We start from the raw sequence: 17,598 nt of genomic DNA, 5'->3' as shown, positions 1-17,598 counted from the left end.
GAAAAAAAAAAAAAAAAAAAAAAAAAAAAAAAAAACCATTGATAAAATGAAAACTAAAAACTAAACAAAACAACAATCAGCTACTATGATCCAAGAGCCCCCACCTCATGCTCCCCATCCTAGCACCTGTCATGATTTACCATAAGCACATGTCTAAAGTTTGTCCCCATGAGGTCAGGGACTGTGTCTGCCTTGCTGTTCACGTATCCCCAGTACCTATAGAGCCTGCCGGGCATAGAAGCTCAATAAGTATGTGAGGGATGAGCGAATACATTTTTCCTTAACAAAATGTATATACAGACATAAGAGAGTAATGTTCTACAACAAAATGGTAACAGTAGTTCTCATTTGGTGGTGAGGTGATGTGTCCTGAAATATTTTTCCTATATTTTATAAACATTCCTTAATTGAGTTACTTTGTAATAAAAAATTACTTAAAAATCTATTTTACAGACAATGTTGGGAGCACTACCAGCTTCAAAACTGATAACACCTCATGGGAAAATGTAATCATTTAAAGATGACTTAAACATCTAATTTTATAAGAAAACCTAGCCTGCATTTTTGTGACTCAACTTAAGAAGATGAAGTTTTGCAGAGCAAAATGCCAAAAAATTTTTATCCATAAAAATCATTCTCTTGCACTTAAAAGCAAAGGTGAACTTCAGGTGAAATTCTACCTTGGGGGTTAACTTTGCAAATATCTCATCCCAAACAGAATGAGAATTAATCTGTTTATTTATTTATTTATTTATTTATTTTTGTCCTTTTTGAGACTGGCCGCACCGCGCTCAGCCAGTGATCGTACCGGTCATCCCTATATAGGATCCGAACCCGCGGCAGGAGCGCTGCTGTGCTCCCAGCACCGCACTCTCCCGAGTGCGCCACGGGCTCGGCCCAATCTGTTTATTTTTTAAAAAAACAACTTTTAACTCCTTTAAATTCAGGTTTATTGGGCTGAGTAAAAACAGAGTGCCATTAATTTCGAAAATCTTCACATCTGTGCCTCCAGGCTACACAAGTCTGAATCCATCAGCATTTCCCACCCTGATTTCTAAAGAAGTAAGAAGTTGGGCCTAACAAAGCAACTCACTGTACTTGCAAGAAAGTCTGTCTTCAGGTTACCATTGCTCCTGCAAATAAATTTGTCTGCCACCTGCACCTACTGTGGGCATGTGTGTGTTCAAGACCTTGGAAAGCTTGACACTGTGGACACAAATCCTGTTTGAAGGAACACTGAAAACAGAGGAGGTGGCCACGCATAGCCTAGCGCAAGCGAGAAGTTACCTGTGGCTTTCTTCATGCTGTTTCGAGGCCGAGCAGGCGTGGGGCGGGGAGTCTTCACGGGGTCTTTGGGACCTTCCTGGCAGTCTCCCCCTCTAAAGCCAGGGCAGCATCTCCATTCCAACTGTGTCACTGTCTTGTACCTAGTGACATATCTGGGTCTGAAGTTCACCCGATACCTGCGGACGGAAAGGATGGTGTCTCACTTTACTGGCTGCTGTTACCAGCACTTTGGGTCCTCCCAGCGTTGGACCTGAATGACGAGGATCCAGGCATGCAGCCTGTTCTCTCCAGGCGGACCTGGACTAATCACTGGTCTGCTCGGGCCAGCCCTGGCTCCCTGGGGTTCAGCCAAAACCACAGCAGGCAGGGCTCCTGCTGGGGACTGGCTTCCTGCCCCGTCTCTCCACCTGCTCCCACTAAGGCAGGGGAAACAGACGACTTACAGACACCGGGCTCCACGATTCCCATTTGATGTAGATAATTTTCAGCCCCAAACTGAACTTTTGTTCTACAATTCACAGCTTTGTAGGGACTTTTCAGGTGTAACTCAGGGTTGTTTTGTTTTGTGTTTTATTTATTTATTTTTATTTTTTATTTTTTTTTTCCTTTTTGTCTTTTTTCCTGACCGGCAACGGGATCGCAACCCCCGGTGTCGTGCCCGCACCACGCTCAACCAGTGAGTGGACCGGTCTCTACATGGGATCCGAACCCTCGGCTGGAGCGCCACCACACTCTACCGAGTGCGCCACCGGGCCGGCCCATTGTTTTGTGTTTTAAAGAAACATCCCTGGCACCGTTGTCTCCAGAAACACCCCTGTATTTACTTCTGTGCTTCTATCTCTAACGTGTGCCCAGGCAGCTGGCCAGAAGCCTTTGGGGACAGCCTCCCACACTGTCTGTGTTCAGACCTTTTTCTAAAGATGCCCTGGTCCACTCTGCCGATGACAGGAATCACAAAGCAGAGCTGGAAGCGCTCAGAAAGCCCTGTTCGAAGTGCACGTTCCCTGTGCTCTGGGACACCACAGAGGCTCCTGTGGTGAGCTGGAAAGTCCTCCAGACCAGGGCTGGCCTGGGCTTAGAGCAGGCAACAGCCCAGCAGCCCCGCATGCTCACGGGGACAGAGTCAGGAGTCCAGCCCCCAACACACAAAAAAGCCACACCACACAGAAAAGACCTTCCTTAATCTACTGCAACTTCTTCTTGTGTTTTGGTGGGTTTTAGGGGGTTTTTTGGGGGGGGGCAGGTGGCTAGTAAAGGGATCTGAACCCTTGACCTTGGTGTTACCAGCACCACACTCTAAGCAACTGAGCCAACCAGCCAGCCCCTGCCCCAGCTTCTACTTTCTGGCTTGGAAGCATCGCTGTCCTGGACCTCGTCTCTCCTCATTTCTTGCACTAGCTCTAGCCGCTGGCCCTCTCTTCCTCGGTGTCACCGTGTGCTGCTCACAGGGATGGGATGACCTGCTACAGGGGCTCAGCTGGCCAAGCGACTCCATCTCAGGCACCAGCCCTGCGGCAGGTGGACTTCAAAGTTATGTTCCTGAGAAAATCTCCAATTACTAAATGTAATGGACCCCTGGCATCTTCCCCAGGGGTCAAAACTGCAACACTTACACCCTCAATGTGAGGATCTACTCCCGTGGGACAGGCGAGGTGTCCCTGCAGTATGCCAGGAGGGCCGCGAGAGCCAATCCCATCAGCGCGCCCCACACCTCTCACTGATCCTGTCGTGCTTGGTCTTTTAGGGTGGTGGTTCTCAACCTGGGCTGTCAGGGTCACCCAGGGAACTGTGAAAAAATGGGTCTAGGCATGTGGATTTTGAGAAGCTCTTGGGGGAGACTTTTTCAAGGAAAACTGAAGAGAAAGCCCAATAAGTAAAACAGAAAAGCAAGGGAGGGGTGGGGTGAGGAGGGGCCACAGACCTCCCTTCCGGCTCTTCACTGCTCTCTTTCCCACCCTGTCCTCCATCAAGGCCCCACTATTTACATTCTCCCTTTTCCACAAATGAGAAAACAGAGGCTCGGGGGTTAAGTGATTTGTCCAAGTTCCAACAGTCAGGAAGTGACAGGGCTGGAAATTAAACCCGTGTGTCCTCCCCTGTACCCAACACAGCCCTCCCAGCACACAGAAGTAGAGACTCTCTCTGGCAACTGCTGTAAATTGGAGGAAGAGGCTCCACCTGGAGATGTTCCAGAAAGCCCAAAAAGCTGAGCAAGAAGGTTGCCGACCCCTCCATTCGGCAGCCACACCTGAGTATCTAATTCAATCCAGGTACACACCAGCCCTCGGCCCCCTACCACCCCACCTGCCAAAAGAGTCCTCTGTGTGGTCCCTGAAAATATAAAAAAAAGAAAAATTCCACTTCGTTGTTTTGCATACTCCAAGTACAGCATAATGCTAGAAAAATGTGTACTCTCAGAAAAACTCTGTTCCTCTGAGCATTTAAGACTATGTGAAAATGTGTTTGCTCTTGGGTTTTGTTCCTTTGCCAGTCGATGACGGCCTGTATGAAACCCTTTCGGACGTGGCTGAGCCAGCACCAGGAGGGTAAGCGGGACACCTCCCAGTGGGACACCTCCCACCCCACCCCGGGGCCTTAACCCCCAACTGCACGAGCCAGAGTGTAAGAAAGACCCTGCTTCTCCAGTACACTTTCAGGTTTGTTTTTGTTGTTGTTTTCTTTTCTTTCATGGTTTTCTTTAAAGGCAGTTATTATTTTGGAGCCAGTTCATAACTTTGGAAAGTTCCCTGGACTTCCCACCCGCTCCCACCCGGCCCTAATCAGCTCGCTGTCAGGGTTCCAGCCTTGGAGTCTGGGTTGATGGCGTTCCTGACCGGTCCTCAAGGCTAGCGTGGGGAGAGGCCTTCCTAGTGGGGGGCGACAGCTGGAAGTGATCAGGTTCCCTCCAGCTGTGGGAAAGCTCACCTAGGGACTTCCCCACGCACTGTGACCGCGGGGACCCCAGAGGTCCTGCTAGCCAGCCCGCACGCCTCCAGGCAGGGCTTTGGGGGGAAGCTAGAGGGGGTGTCCTGCCCCACAGTCCTGCCGGGATCTTCCCAGTAGAAAGTGGGTTCCCGCTAACACAGTAGCCAGCCGGAAGTTTCCTTCCCCAGAAGGCAGGGAAGAACCAAGTGGGATTCCCAGGCCTCCGTCCTCCATCACCCAGGACACTGCTGGAAAACATCCTAGCCAGCGAGTTTAAAAAAGTCAAGGTCCTCACCCCTCCCAAACTCTAACTTAATCGCTAGGGGCAGGGGGGTGCCCATATCTTTCAAAAACTCCCCAAGTAACTGTCAAGTGCAGCCAGAGTGAAGAAGCCCCAGACCCAGGCTCCTCTCCCCTCCACAGAAGCCATCCCCCTCCTCACTGGGCCCGGGAGCCCGGAGTCTCGGAGTCTCGGAGGCCACCAGGGGCCGGAAGGACCAGGCAGGGGGACCGGAGCTGAGCCAAAGCAGCCCGATGTGCCCACCAGGCTGTAAGCACACAGGAGATGCTCACTAGACACTCACTGAGTCAGTTAACTGCACCCAGCGTGTGGGTGGCCAAGCCAAGGGACCGATGGCTTAAAGGGACAGAGTCAAGGAGGAGCTGGAGAACTGGCTGAGGCTGCAACCTTGGCTCCCCTCCCAGTCTCCCTTGGGAGTGTCCCAGCATCCTGTCCCTCTGAAAAGCCTCATCCACAGCTGCCACAGGCTCCCCTGGGGCCCCTGGGACTGTGGCATGAGCTGCCCCGCAGCCCTGATCCTGCCACCTAGCCCTGCGAGCTGTCCACCCTCTTCCCAGCTCTCCTTTCTTCTCCTCTTCCTCAGAAACCGTTTTTAAGGGTGAAGCAAAGGGTCACCATTTTTACAAGTTTGGCCACCGTGTCAAGGCACCACATCAGCCCATGAGAGTCTAACGAGAAGGAAAGTGGCCAGAATAGGTCTGGAAAAGTTGGATCAGAGTTCAGGGACCATATGAGTAGAAGTGTCCCTGTTAAAACAGAATGTGGTAAAAGGACTGTGCTTCCATCTGACATCAGTCCCCCCCACAAAGACTCCTTCCTATGGACTGGCGTGGAGACCTCTTTCATAACACGCTGCAGTTCACACTTGCATTAGCTTGTTCAGCATCCGGCTTCCCTGCCAGACCGTAAACCTCATTAGGGCAAGAATTCCTGTTGGTTTTGTTTACTACGACATCCCCATTTTTACATTTTAGATTTTATTTTTAGTGCACTTGTAGGTTCACAGCAAAATTGGGAGGAAGGTACAGTACTCTCCCTGCCCCCATGCACAGCCTCCCCCACTATCAACATCCCCCGCCAGTGTGACACATTGTCACAATCCGTGAACCTGCACAGACACATCATCATCACCCAGAGTGAGTCCACAGCTCTCTCTCGATGTTGTACATTCTATGGGTTTGGACAAAGTATAGTGACACGTACCCACCATTACAGTATCACAGGGAGTAGTTTCACTGCCCTAAAAACCCTGCGTCCCGCCTATTTCCTCCCTCCCTCCCCCACCCCTGGCAACCGCTGATCTTTTGTCTCCATGCTTTGCCTTTTCAGGAATGTCATGTAGTTGGAATCATACAGTGTGCAGACTCCTCACACTGGCTTCTTTGCCTTAACAAAGTTTCTTCTCCGTCTTTTTGTGGCTTGACAGCTCTTTTTAGTGCTTGAATATACTTCATTGTCTAGAACATCCACCACAGTGACCGTCCTATTGTAGATACTCAATAAAAAATTATTAATCATTAATAATCAGTTAATCAGGGCCGGCCCATGGCTCACTCGGGAGAGTGTGGTGCTGATAACACCAAGGCCCCGGGTTCGGATCCCATATAGGGATGGCCGGTTGGCTCGCTGGCTGGGCGTGGTGCTGACAACACCAAGTCAAGGGTTAAGATCCCCTTACCGGTCATCTTTAAAAAAAAATAAATAATAATAATAATAATAATCAGTTAATCAAACAATACTTAATTAATGATACTATGTCTACCTTTGCCAAGGTTTTAGGGTGTCCAATGTCCACAGTAAAAACCCCAGAGTTATCCTCAAGTCTAACCATAAGCAGATTCCTGAGTCTTCCCAGAACCCAATCAAGCTCCAGAACCCTCAGATCACGATGACCTGGACAGGAATTACACCCGAGGGGTGACAGAGAGCTGTGCCATCCAATAAGATAGCTGTTAGCCACATGTGGCTATTTAAATTTAAACAAATTAAAATTAAATAAAATTAAATACTTAGCTCCCCAGTCACAATAGCCACATTTCAAGAACTTAATAGCTACATGTGGCTAGTGGCTACAGCATTGCACAGCATCAACATCTCCATCATCGCAGAAAATTCTGCTGCACAGAGCTGACCTGGAGATTCACAAGATTGTCAAGGAATCAGCAATGTGTCACATCTGCTCACCTCTTGATTCCTGTCCCCCATCAATCAACCTGTCTTCTTTCTCCTCGCACATCTGCTGTAGAACCACAAGCAGAACGCTGCTCTGAAAATCACCATACATCCCTGGCAAGGGATAGTCCAGACAGCTGTTCCACAAGGTTAAGCCTCTTTTCCCTGAACTTAGCATTTACCTGTATTTTATTTTGACACAGGCTACTAAAACTCTGCACAAATCGAAAGCCTAGTGCCCCCTTGGGGACACTCACTTGACAGGGAGCTCTCCCAAGAACAGACTTTCTAGTAAACTCCCCTCTTTCCAATCACTGTCCTGCCCCCAAAAACCTGGAGCCAACTCTTCTTGCTTCACTCCGCGTGTGTGGAAACACGGTGTGGTCTGGAATGGAACAGAGGACGGAGAAAGAGACCAGAAGGAAGAGGTGCTTCCCCGCGGGCTGGGGACGAGTGTCCTAGTGAGGGCTGGAGAAACAGCCACCTACCCAGGGAAAAGGAAAACAAGGAAGTGAGTGGGGAACCATCCCATGAGACAGAACTGCTCCTAAAGTGCAGGCGGAGCTACCGGCATGCAGCCACTACCCTGAGTTCCCATAAAGCAGCATTCGTTCCAGCCACAGCAACTGACTTTTTAAAAATTGTGGTAAAATAACATAAAATTTAGCATCTTCACCATGTTTAAGCGTACCCTTCTGTGACATGAGAACATTTACACTGTTGTGCAACCATCACCCCATCCATGTCCAGGACTTTTTCATCTTGCCAAAATAAAACGCTATCCCTGGGGCCAGCCTGTGGCTCACTCGGTAGAGTGCGGTGCTGATAACACCAAGGCCCTGGGTTCAGATCCTATATAGGGATGGCCGATTGGCTCATTGGGTGAGCGTGGTGCTGACAACACCAAGCCGAGGGTTAAGATCCCCTTACCGGTCATCTTTTGAAAAAATAAAGATAAATAAATAAAATAAAACGCTGGTTCAGAGAGAGCCACCACAGAAGCCTGGAACCCGTAGGATCCTCAGCCTTGGGAACTGTCCCAATCTAGGGGGAAGATTTTAGGCTTCTACAGTTCTCATAAATTGAGAGGGAGTGAGACAAATATACTATAGATTTTTGAGATGAAGAGGGGCCCAATTGACATTGTTAATGAGTTTTAAATATAGGCAGCTTACTTTCCCCTTTTCTTTAAAATTGAGTTTCTTGGGGGTTTTTTTTTGCAACTGTCCTTGACTTTGGTGTTATCAGCACTAAGCTCTAACCAACCTTCCATCAATTTTTGCAAGTAAGATACACAAGCAAGCATTGTATTTTCAAAGAAGCCACAAAATTTATCTTTAAAATAATTCCCTATATATTTAATATTTACCTTTCTCAAAGAGCAGTTATGTATTTGGTTATTGTATCTCCCAATAACACCAAAACAACCTTTATAGTTGTAGAACATGAACCCTCGCAAAATGAAAGAGTATCTTTTATCACTGAGAGAGTCACTTACATCTTGGCAAAAAAACTTTTAAAAGTTACACTGAGATTGCCATTAAGCAATCTAAATTACAACTTGTACCATTACTTTGGTTGATTTAACTGGAATCCACCGTATCACAAACCCTCATTTTAGCTGCAAGACGCTGCATTTTCATTGATCCTTAACAATTATTTTCAAAGACTATATATAGATATCACAATGTCCATCTTAAACATACAAGCCTCGGGGGCTGGCCCGTGGCTCACTTGGGAGAGCGTGGTGCTGATAACACCAAGTCAAGGGTTAAGATCCTCTTACTGGTCATCTTTTTTGAAAAACAAAAAAACATACAAGCCAAGAACAGTTGTTCAAAGTTATCATCTCCACGACTGAGTTATAATCTCCATGACTGAAGACTGAAAACTAAACTCGGCTCTCATGATTATTAACAACAAAAGCAAAGCCAAGCTAAAAGCGCATACTGTCCCTTTAATCCATCCACTCAGCAAGCATCCCTTGGGTGCTACCAGGTGAACCAGGCCCCACACTATGGCTTCCTTGAGCCACCAGTATCCAATACAGCACAATCATGCTTATATGGAACTGTATGGACAATAAGCATATAACTCTATTATCTATAACAACAGTCACCATGCTAGTCCCAACTTGGCCAAAGATCAGTTATGTCAGACAAGACCGGAACATTTCTCTAATCCTCAATTACCTCAAATACAAAATGGGATTTGTAATATTTGCCCTTCTTCTGCTTGTTAGATATTGAAAGAACAGAATTACATAATAACTGTGAAAGCACTTTCAAACTATAACAGCACACACACGTGCATGAGCACATGGGCACTCACGATGGCACCAACAGCACACACATGTGCATGAGCACATGGGCACTCACAATGGCACCAACAGCACACACACGTGCATGAGCTGAATGTCCCCCCAAAACTTAGCCCCACTGTGACTGTTATGAGGGTGGGTAATCCTATTATAGTAATTGAAAGGTGGAGTCTTGAAGAGGTGATTAGATTGTAGGACCGTGCAGTAGTGAGTGGATTAAAAATGGTGGTCAGGGGCATGTTCTGAGGGCTTTTAAAGGAGAGTATGAATAGTGTCTCTCTCTCTGCTCCAACATTTTCTGCCATGTGAGACCCCTGGGTCTCCACCACCAAGACCCTCACCAGTTGTGTTCCCTGGACTTTGGACTTCCCAGCCTCCAATACTGAAAGCAATAAATTTCTTTTTCCTTATAAATTGTCTAGTTCCAGGTATTTTGTTATAAGCAACAGAAACAGACTAATACAGGGGGTGTATTTATTTATTTACTATAAGGCAAAATTTTGCAATAAGACTAAAAACACAGGTTCCTCTAATAACAATGGACTCAGTTGCCCACATGAAGGCTTATGGTTAATTCCTATCGGGTGATAAATAATGAGGTCTTGATGGACTCATGGATAAAAGCAATCCTGCCACAGCCTTTGATCGACAGCCTGTGAACTGATTCACCTCCCTTTGCAACATCTGGTCTTTCTATGGGTACCCTTAACAAAGGACCACAGATCTCCACTCACTGGCGCATGGCACATCCTCAGGACCCCACGGGGCTGCTGTGTCATTACTCCCGGGGAAGCTGCAGTCCGAGGCCCGGTGCACGCCATGTGTTCTAACTCGGGCAGTGCTTGTCACCCTGACCAGGCTGGTGCGGCTTCTCCCATCACACCTGTGTCAGGCTGGTTTTCTGAGAGAGTCCTTCCTGCACCCCTCACCCCCGCCAGTCTCCCCCACTTGTCCATTTTGCACACATTGCTAGATTAACATTTGAAGCACAGCTCTGATGTTGCCCCTGATCCAAACTTTCCATGACTCCCCTTTACCTGAACAATAAAGCCCAAACCCCCAACCATGGTGTTATGGGTTGAATTGTGTCTCCCCAAAAGAGATAACCCCCAGTACCTCTGAATGTGACTTTATTTGGAGATAGGGTCTTTACAGAGGCAACCGAGTTAAAATGAGGTCATTAGGGTGGGCCCTAATCCAATATGATTAGTGTCCTTATAAGCAGAGGAAATTTGAACACACAGAGAGAAGACATTGTGAAGACACAGGGAGAAGACACCTTCTTACAAGCCAAAGAGAGAGGCCTGGTGCAGACCGCTCCCTCTCAGCCCCCTGGAGGAACCAACCCTGCCAACACCTGCCTTTCCTATTGCCCATGGATGTCCCTTCACCTCCCACCTGCAGGTCCTTGCTCTGTTGTTTCTTGGCTTATGCTGGCCTTGGCCTTCTCTCCCATCTGCATCTATTCAACTAGCACCTTCCTTCAAAGCGCTGCAAAGAAGCCACTAGTTGCAAACAAAGTCTCAGATTCCTCTTGGCTGGAAAGACTTTCTGCCACCTCCGAATATCCTGCACACTTCGTGTTTCTCTTATTGCAATTCTCACTTGTACCTTTTCTTTTGTAATTATTTCTGTTTATGTCTCATTTCACCTACTGGATGTGAGCTTCTGGAGGGCAAGAGAGGGTTCCTTTCCATATCTCTATGGGGCCTAGTTCTGGGCCAGATGTAGACCTTGCACAAAAATAAAAAATAATTTGTTTAACCAACAGTTGTCAAATAGTAAGTCTTCTTTCAACACCATCGAGCCTTCTGCCAATTCTAAATGGCTAATGCTAATTATGCATCCTTAATCCAACATTTTCCAGGGATATGAATGTGTAATGTGTTTCTTTGCTCCCTTACGGTTTTATCTAATGTTCTACAGCTGTTATGTTTGTACCATCTCGGTGGTCCTTCAGAAAAATCAGAAAAGTAACTTTACTGTCAATATGAGTATAAATGATTTTCCCACTCTGTCTTCCACTGTAAGTCTTCAGCTACAGAGCAACTATATACAAATAATTGTGCACGCATCTGCAGGAATTCTACCCAACAACAAAAGGTAACAACTATTGATACATAGTACAACATGGATCAATCTCGAAAGAATTATGCTCAATGAAAGAAGCCAGACCAAAAAGAGTACAAACCGTATGACTCTATTTACACAAAACTCTAGAAAATGCAAACTTATTTGTAGTGATAGGGAGGGGGTGTTGTGTGGGGAGACCCTGGAGGGAGGGATTACAAAGGGGTGGGAGGAAACTTTTGGGGGGCCCAACCAAAAAATGGATATGTTCTCGATTGTGATGTGGGTCTCACTGGTATATACACATGACAAAATATTAAATTATACAGCTTCAAATATGTGGTTTCTTTATGTAAATTAAACCTTAATAAAGTTTTTTTTTTTTTTTTAACTGTATTTCTGCATTAGGGTGTTTTAAAATCATTTCAGGTCTGTGAAAGCGAAGTGCTGGACAGTCTTATCTGGATAATCCAATAACACAAAAAAGTGTGTGGAAAAATGGAATTAAAAGATAATACAAATCCTTCCATGAACTTTTTGAAGACCCCTCATTTATCTCAAGTAGAAACTAAAATCAGCAACATTAAGTCTTTTTCAGAGTTTCAAGAGGATTTAACTAATGTTGTTTGTTTTTAATGTATCAGATTACTCTTCAAACACACAACCGGTTGTTTTTGCCTACTGGGAACTCAGGCCCTACGTTTATTTTTGTGCCCTTAAAGGTATGGGATCAGTAAGTGAGGAAGACAGTCCAGAAAGGATTTTTTATATAACAGCCTTCAAAGTGCCATTTTGTGCACCAGAGGTGGTGGGGGGAGGCTAGTGAGGAATTGGTAATGGGCCGCAAAAAACGATTACACCGTGGAATGACAGATATAGAAAAAATAACTAAAATCCTAAAAAACTTGTCATTTGATGTAAAATGACACAAAACATCAAAGACATCTTAGCATTTTGAAAATACAACAAAAAGTGACTGTGAATTGAGGTTATTCGTTTTCCAGTGATGAGTCTGACAAGGAGTGTTTAGAACTGCCGTGTGGTTCGGAACATGAGCCACCGATGGCATTCACGCTTCCCTCCCACACCGAGCTGGCTGTCGCCAGTCGTCCCCTGCCATGAGGCGCCCGCCCGGCAGGAAGCCACCGAGGATCCTCCCAGGTAGGAGACACCTGACGTGAGCCAGGCCCGACCCCTGCCGGCATCTCGTCGGCATCCAGATTCTGGATCCTGAAATGCTCCTGAGATGCTCCGAATGCTAAAGGCTCGCGCAGGCAGGAGGGGCACTGTCACGGTGACCAGTCCCCCGGGGTCAGGGCTGGATTGTGAAACAGCCCGCCAGGGTTCTGTCGCAATCCCCGCCACAGCTCTCGTCCTCTGTTGTCAGGATACATGGAAAAGCTTCAGTTAGCAGAAAAACAAGTGGCATCTGCACCACTATACTTTAGCAAACGTTTTCATGTCCTCATCTCACCATCCTCTAATGACATCCCTGTCCAGCAGATGCAGGACACGTCGTCAGGGAAACGTCCAGCACCCTGTTTTATAAGGAGCTAAGAGTAAATCTCTGTAAAAGACAATCTAGTTAAGCCCACACATGCAGCAGAACCTGCACAATCACAACCGTGTATAAAAATGGGAAAAGTTAGGAAAAAGTTGAGAAGTCTCAGCAAATTCTCTTTCCTCAAGACGATCAGCTTGAGAAGGCTTTCACCTGCCCTGTTTTTCTTTGAACCAAACGCATAATAAAATACATTGTCCTGAAAGGCCGACACAGCAAATAATTTCAGGCGTATTCCCTCATCTTCTCATATTTTCTTAGGTGGAAAAAATAATAATAAGGGCAGCTGGGTCCTTCTGGGTCTTTCTAAATGACACACCCAGAAAAGTTTGCCTTCTGCAGCATTTGCAAGAATTTGGTTCATTTGAATCCTTCCTACTTTTTTTCAGCTCCCATCACCACTTTAAAACAGAAAGGAAAGAAAACTTACTGGAGAGTTGAGTTTTAATCATTTCATTATTTTTTCTTCCGTATGAATTGCTGTCGTGTTGAAAATGATTACACTCCTCCCTTGATTCTCTCAGGAAAACTGTTCCTTGTAAGGAGAAGCCATGCTCGGTTACATCATTTTTATCAAGTGTTTGGTTGCTATCTTAAAGCCCAGAAAACTACCTCATCAAGGATGGAAGCAGTTAACTCTGAGTAGTAAAAAAGTCACGTAACCAACAATAAATCAGAACGTTTGTGTGACAGACTGGAAGTAATCTGAACACGGGCATAGTTTATCAGTTTTAAGTTTTAAAAATGCAAAGCACTATGTAACTGTTGTATGTGATTGCTACTGCGTTATTCACATTCAAACATTAGTAACACCTTAACATTATCCAAATGAGGAAGAGGATTTTTTTTTCCCTACAACTAAATTAAAAAAGATGTTTAAAGAAACATGTTAGTGGCTGGGTGAAAGATCACCTAGGGGTGGGAACTAGTTAACCACCATTCACAGCAACACCCAACATCCAGGCTAACCTTTCTTAACTGACCAGCCACAGGCACGCAGATACCTGCAGAAGCAGCAATAAATACCCACGGGCAACTGGGCCATTTCCTTTAGATAGACCATGATTGCTTATGTGCACTCCCCAAAAAAATTGCTTCCAAAGCCATCTCTAAGAGTTTCTCTTAATTTTTAAAAGTTGATTTTAGGCACGTCATTGTCTTTATTATTACCTTAGTTAACTGAAGTTAGCTATTTCATTCTTTAGCACTCCAGTCTTTGTTGAACATGTCAGTAAACGTTAACCTCAAATCCAAAGGCTTCAAAGACAAGACCACCTGTGAGGTGACAACATTCCAGACAAACAGTGAAAACAACGTTCGCCACTTTCCTGCTCAGTGTACCCGACATTAGTGGGACAGTGAAGGTTTTCAGGGTTCTGTCAGCTGTCTTCTTTGGGCCTCCTCCCCACAACCTTGTAACATAGCCATGAAGAAAATGTGCCTCGGAGAGGCTTAGTGACTTGCCTGAAGTCACAAAGCTCAGTTTCCTACCTGTTCTTCCGGAACCCAACGGCCACCCCACCACCTGGCTTCCGGGGAGCTACCACAGGTACAGACCTCCCCCCAGCAGTGAGCAGCTCTCCACAACCTGTGCCACCCACCTTCCCTTCTATGGCCACCTCAGAATTTTAACTCAAGTACCATGTACCAATGTGGGTGGAATAGGTCAATGGAAGAAGATCAGTTAATGGGGGGGAAAAAAACCCGAAAAACAGGTTTTAATAAGAAGCAAACTGTTTTTTTAAAGCAATAACCTCTGTTTGAATCCTATTAATTTTTCTCCAGGATAAGAAAGGTAGAAAATGTAGCCCATAAGCGTAAAGTTATTTTTCCAAGACCCTAGTCTCTTCCCTACCTAATCTCCTGGCTGAGCTTGTGATGAGAATAAAATGAACACAGTATCTCACCTACCAGGAGCCTAGGAAGGAGGAAGGAGCAAAACAGAAAAAGAAACTTGAAAGGAAGGTCTGAAGATTCTAGGAAAGCTCAAGAGGCTGTGAGGACGGGAACCCAAAGGAGGAATAGCTTTGTGGCGTGGCTCTCAGGCTCCTTCACAGGTGTTCTCTGATCCCAGCTCAGGCTTCCAGAATTGATCCACGAAAGAGGGTGTAAATGCTCTTAATAGTTGAGTACTGTGCAGTCTGCTGAAGGCACACAGTAAAACGAGCAAAAAGCAAACAAAACAAATGCATTCTGCATTGCCACAGGGCAGAAGGCAGGCCCCGGAGGCCAGCAGCCCTGGATTTGGGGGCAGCTCAATCAGGGACAGTCATCACTTAGGGAATGGCTTATCTCAGTTTCCTCACTGGTAAAATGGAGACATGATATTCAGCCTGAAGGGCTGTTGGAAGAACTAAATAAAATAGTACTTGTACATGGCATGAAAGGCCCTAACACAGAGCTGGCACATAGAAGGCACTTTATAGGATCTCAAAATTGATAACTTAAAATGTCCACATATATAAAACCTGGTTTCATATAACGATACCCAAACTCACGGTCTGGAATCTAAGGCTCTTCATATATGCAAATGGAGCACTGGCCAAACCCTTCTGAAGATGCACAGGCACTAAGTCTCTCCAGCCCGAGGGGGCTGCTGGTGCCCAGTGCTGTGGCGGGCGCAGAAGGTGTCCTCCTGTCATCTGTGGAGCACCTCATCAAACCCCTTGTTTCTCAGCCTATGTCCCCCTCCCTCTCAGAGCACATCCAGTCTCTCCCTTTGGCTTCTTCACTTCTGTCCTGAAATAGGCAGACTTTTCTCTCTCTTTAAGTAATTCTCTACTTGCTTGGCTACTACTGAACTCCGTGATGCCCCTAGAAAGTTCTGTGTACAGGGATCATAAAACATGTCTACTCCTGTAGACCTGAACTAACAGACATCCCTTTGGAAAACGCTTTACTTGAATGGTTTGCTGACGGGAGCAGTTACACTGAATCAGGAATACAGAGGGCAGGCTACGCGGTGGTATGCTCGCACCGACCTCTCCCACCAGGAACGTCTGCCCAGAAGGCAGAAATCATTGCCCTAACCAGAGCATTAATTCTGGCAAAAGACCGCATTGTCAATATTTACCAAGCAACTCTAGGTATGCCTCTGTGGTCTTACACACCCATGCAGCCATCTGAAAACAGAGGGGGCTTCTAACTGCTAAACACTCCCCCACAAAACATGGACCTGAGATAAACAACCTGATTGAAGCGGTCAAAATGCCAAGAACAGGGCTGGCCCGTGGCTCACTAGGGAGAGTGTGGTGCTGATAACACCAAGGCCATGGGTTCAGATCCTATATAGGGATGGCCGGTTAGCTCACTTGAGAGAGCATGGTGCTGACAACACCAAGTCAAGGGTTAAGATCCCCTTACTGGTCATCTTTTTAAAAAAAGCCAAGAACAGTAGCAGTCAGTGGCAGTCATGCACTGCTAAGGACATCAAAAGAGAGAATCCAGTCTAGCTAAAGGAAACTCCTTTGCCGACCAGGAAGCTAAGCAGGCTGCCCAGTTAAAACTTGAAATGGCCCTGAATCCCAGGCCTGATGGCGTTACCAGACCATTCCCCAACCTACTCCCCCTCAGATATAACATGGATACAACATCAGGGAGGGACCCAGAGCCCAAATGGCTGTATCAGGTCAATGACAAGTATGTAATTCCAGAACATATACAATAGAAGGTAATTAAGGGACTACATGAGTGCACCCACTTTGGGCGAGACACACTGACTGATCTGATACCAAAGTCCTTCTCTGGCAAAGGACTGACCCTTACTGTTAAACAAGTTACCAGGGCTGGTTCCACTTGTTCCCTAAACAATCCCGGGGGAAGCCTCCAACCCCTTCCCTATTACAGCCCACACAACACTGGGGCACATACCCAGGAGAAGATGGGAAAATGGATTTTACCCAAATCCCAAACCTACGAAGTGATAATGGGCCTTCATTCAAAGCCCAAATAGCCCCAAAGAGCAAGACCTCGGTTGGCACAGGTTATAAGCTACATGCCGCATGGCACCCCTAGTCCTCAAGAAAAGTTGAAAGCGCTAATCACACCGTAAAGAAAACAATAGCCGAGCTCTGCCAGGAGACCTCCTTCCCTCGGACTCAGGTATTACCTGTTGCTCTTTGGAGGATAAGGGTAGTAAACTTTAGTAAACCCTAAAGTGCCAAAGGGAACGATGGATTCCTTCTGGCCACAGAGAAGGCCAGGTAGACAAGGGCAAGGAGAAAAGGAAGCGTGCTGGCCTGATCCATCGTATTTGATCCGGGAGGATAAGGGTAGTAAACTTTAGTAAACCCTAAAACCCAATCTCCATCTGAGCCCATATGAGATGCTACATGTGAGACCATTTTTAACTACTCACCTCCTTCACGATTCAGAAGTCACATTAGCCATAAAACATATTATCCATTTGGAAGAAGTCCAAGAATCTATTAAAAAGTGTGGGAAGTATTAAAAAGGTATGTTACCCACACCTACCACATCCCTGCCTATGCCAAAAATCCAGCCTGGAGATTTGGTTTTGGTCAAGGTCTGGAAAGAAGGTCCCTATGACCAATTACAACTCAAGTGGAGGGGACATCAGGTGCTCTTTACAACCTTGAATGCTGCAGAATTGTCTGGAATAACTCCTTGGGTTCATTTATCCAGGACTAAGCCTTAGTCCAGATCAAGCCCAGCTAAGCAGGACAACAATAACCAGACCCCAGCCAGCTCCACGTGCGAGCCTTTGGAAGCTCTCAGAGACCTCTTCAGAAAGACCACAGGCACATAAGTCCCAGATGATTTGGTTTGTATTACGGTTTATTCTCCTGTTGATCATTTTCTCAGTCCTCTTACTTCTGGGCTTATGTAAAGACACTCCCCCCACCTGGGAAGGCCCTCTTTTATTCCCATGGGTTTTGATGGACCCTTATAAAATAGAGGCTTTTTTTTTTTTTTTTTTTTTTTTTTTTTTTTTTTTTTCCT

The 17,598-nt window shown here is 46.2% G+C and overlaps 1 protein-coding gene and 1 non-coding gene across 2 annotated transcripts in view; both read right to left on the bottom strand.

Moving 5' to 3' along the window:
• EMILIN2 (elastin microfibril interfacer 2) overlaps positions 1-17,598 on the bottom strand; it is a 61,299-nt gene that overhangs the window by 37,598 nt on the left and 6,103 nt on the right. Inside the window, exon 3 of the mRNA XM_008569164.1 lies at positions 1,288-1,463. Within this exon, the coding sequence (XP_008567386.1) occupies positions 1,288-1,463 (176 nt within the window). The remainder of the gene's footprint in view (positions 1-1,287; positions 1,464-17,598) is intronic.
• TRNAT-GGU lies at positions 2,532-2,606 on the bottom strand. The gene has a single exon. It is a non-coding gene; the product is annotated as a tRNA-Thr (tRNA).

This window comes from Galeopterus variegatus, unplaced genomic scaffold, assembly GCF_000696425.1.
Source record: "Galeopterus variegatus unplaced genomic scaffold, G_variegatus-3.0.2 Scaffold471, whole genome shotgun sequence".
Classification (NCBI taxonomy): Eukaryota; Metazoa; Chordata; class Mammalia; order Dermoptera; family Cynocephalidae; genus Galeopterus; species Galeopterus variegatus.
This window is presented reverse-complemented; position numbering and strand designations above follow the sequence as displayed.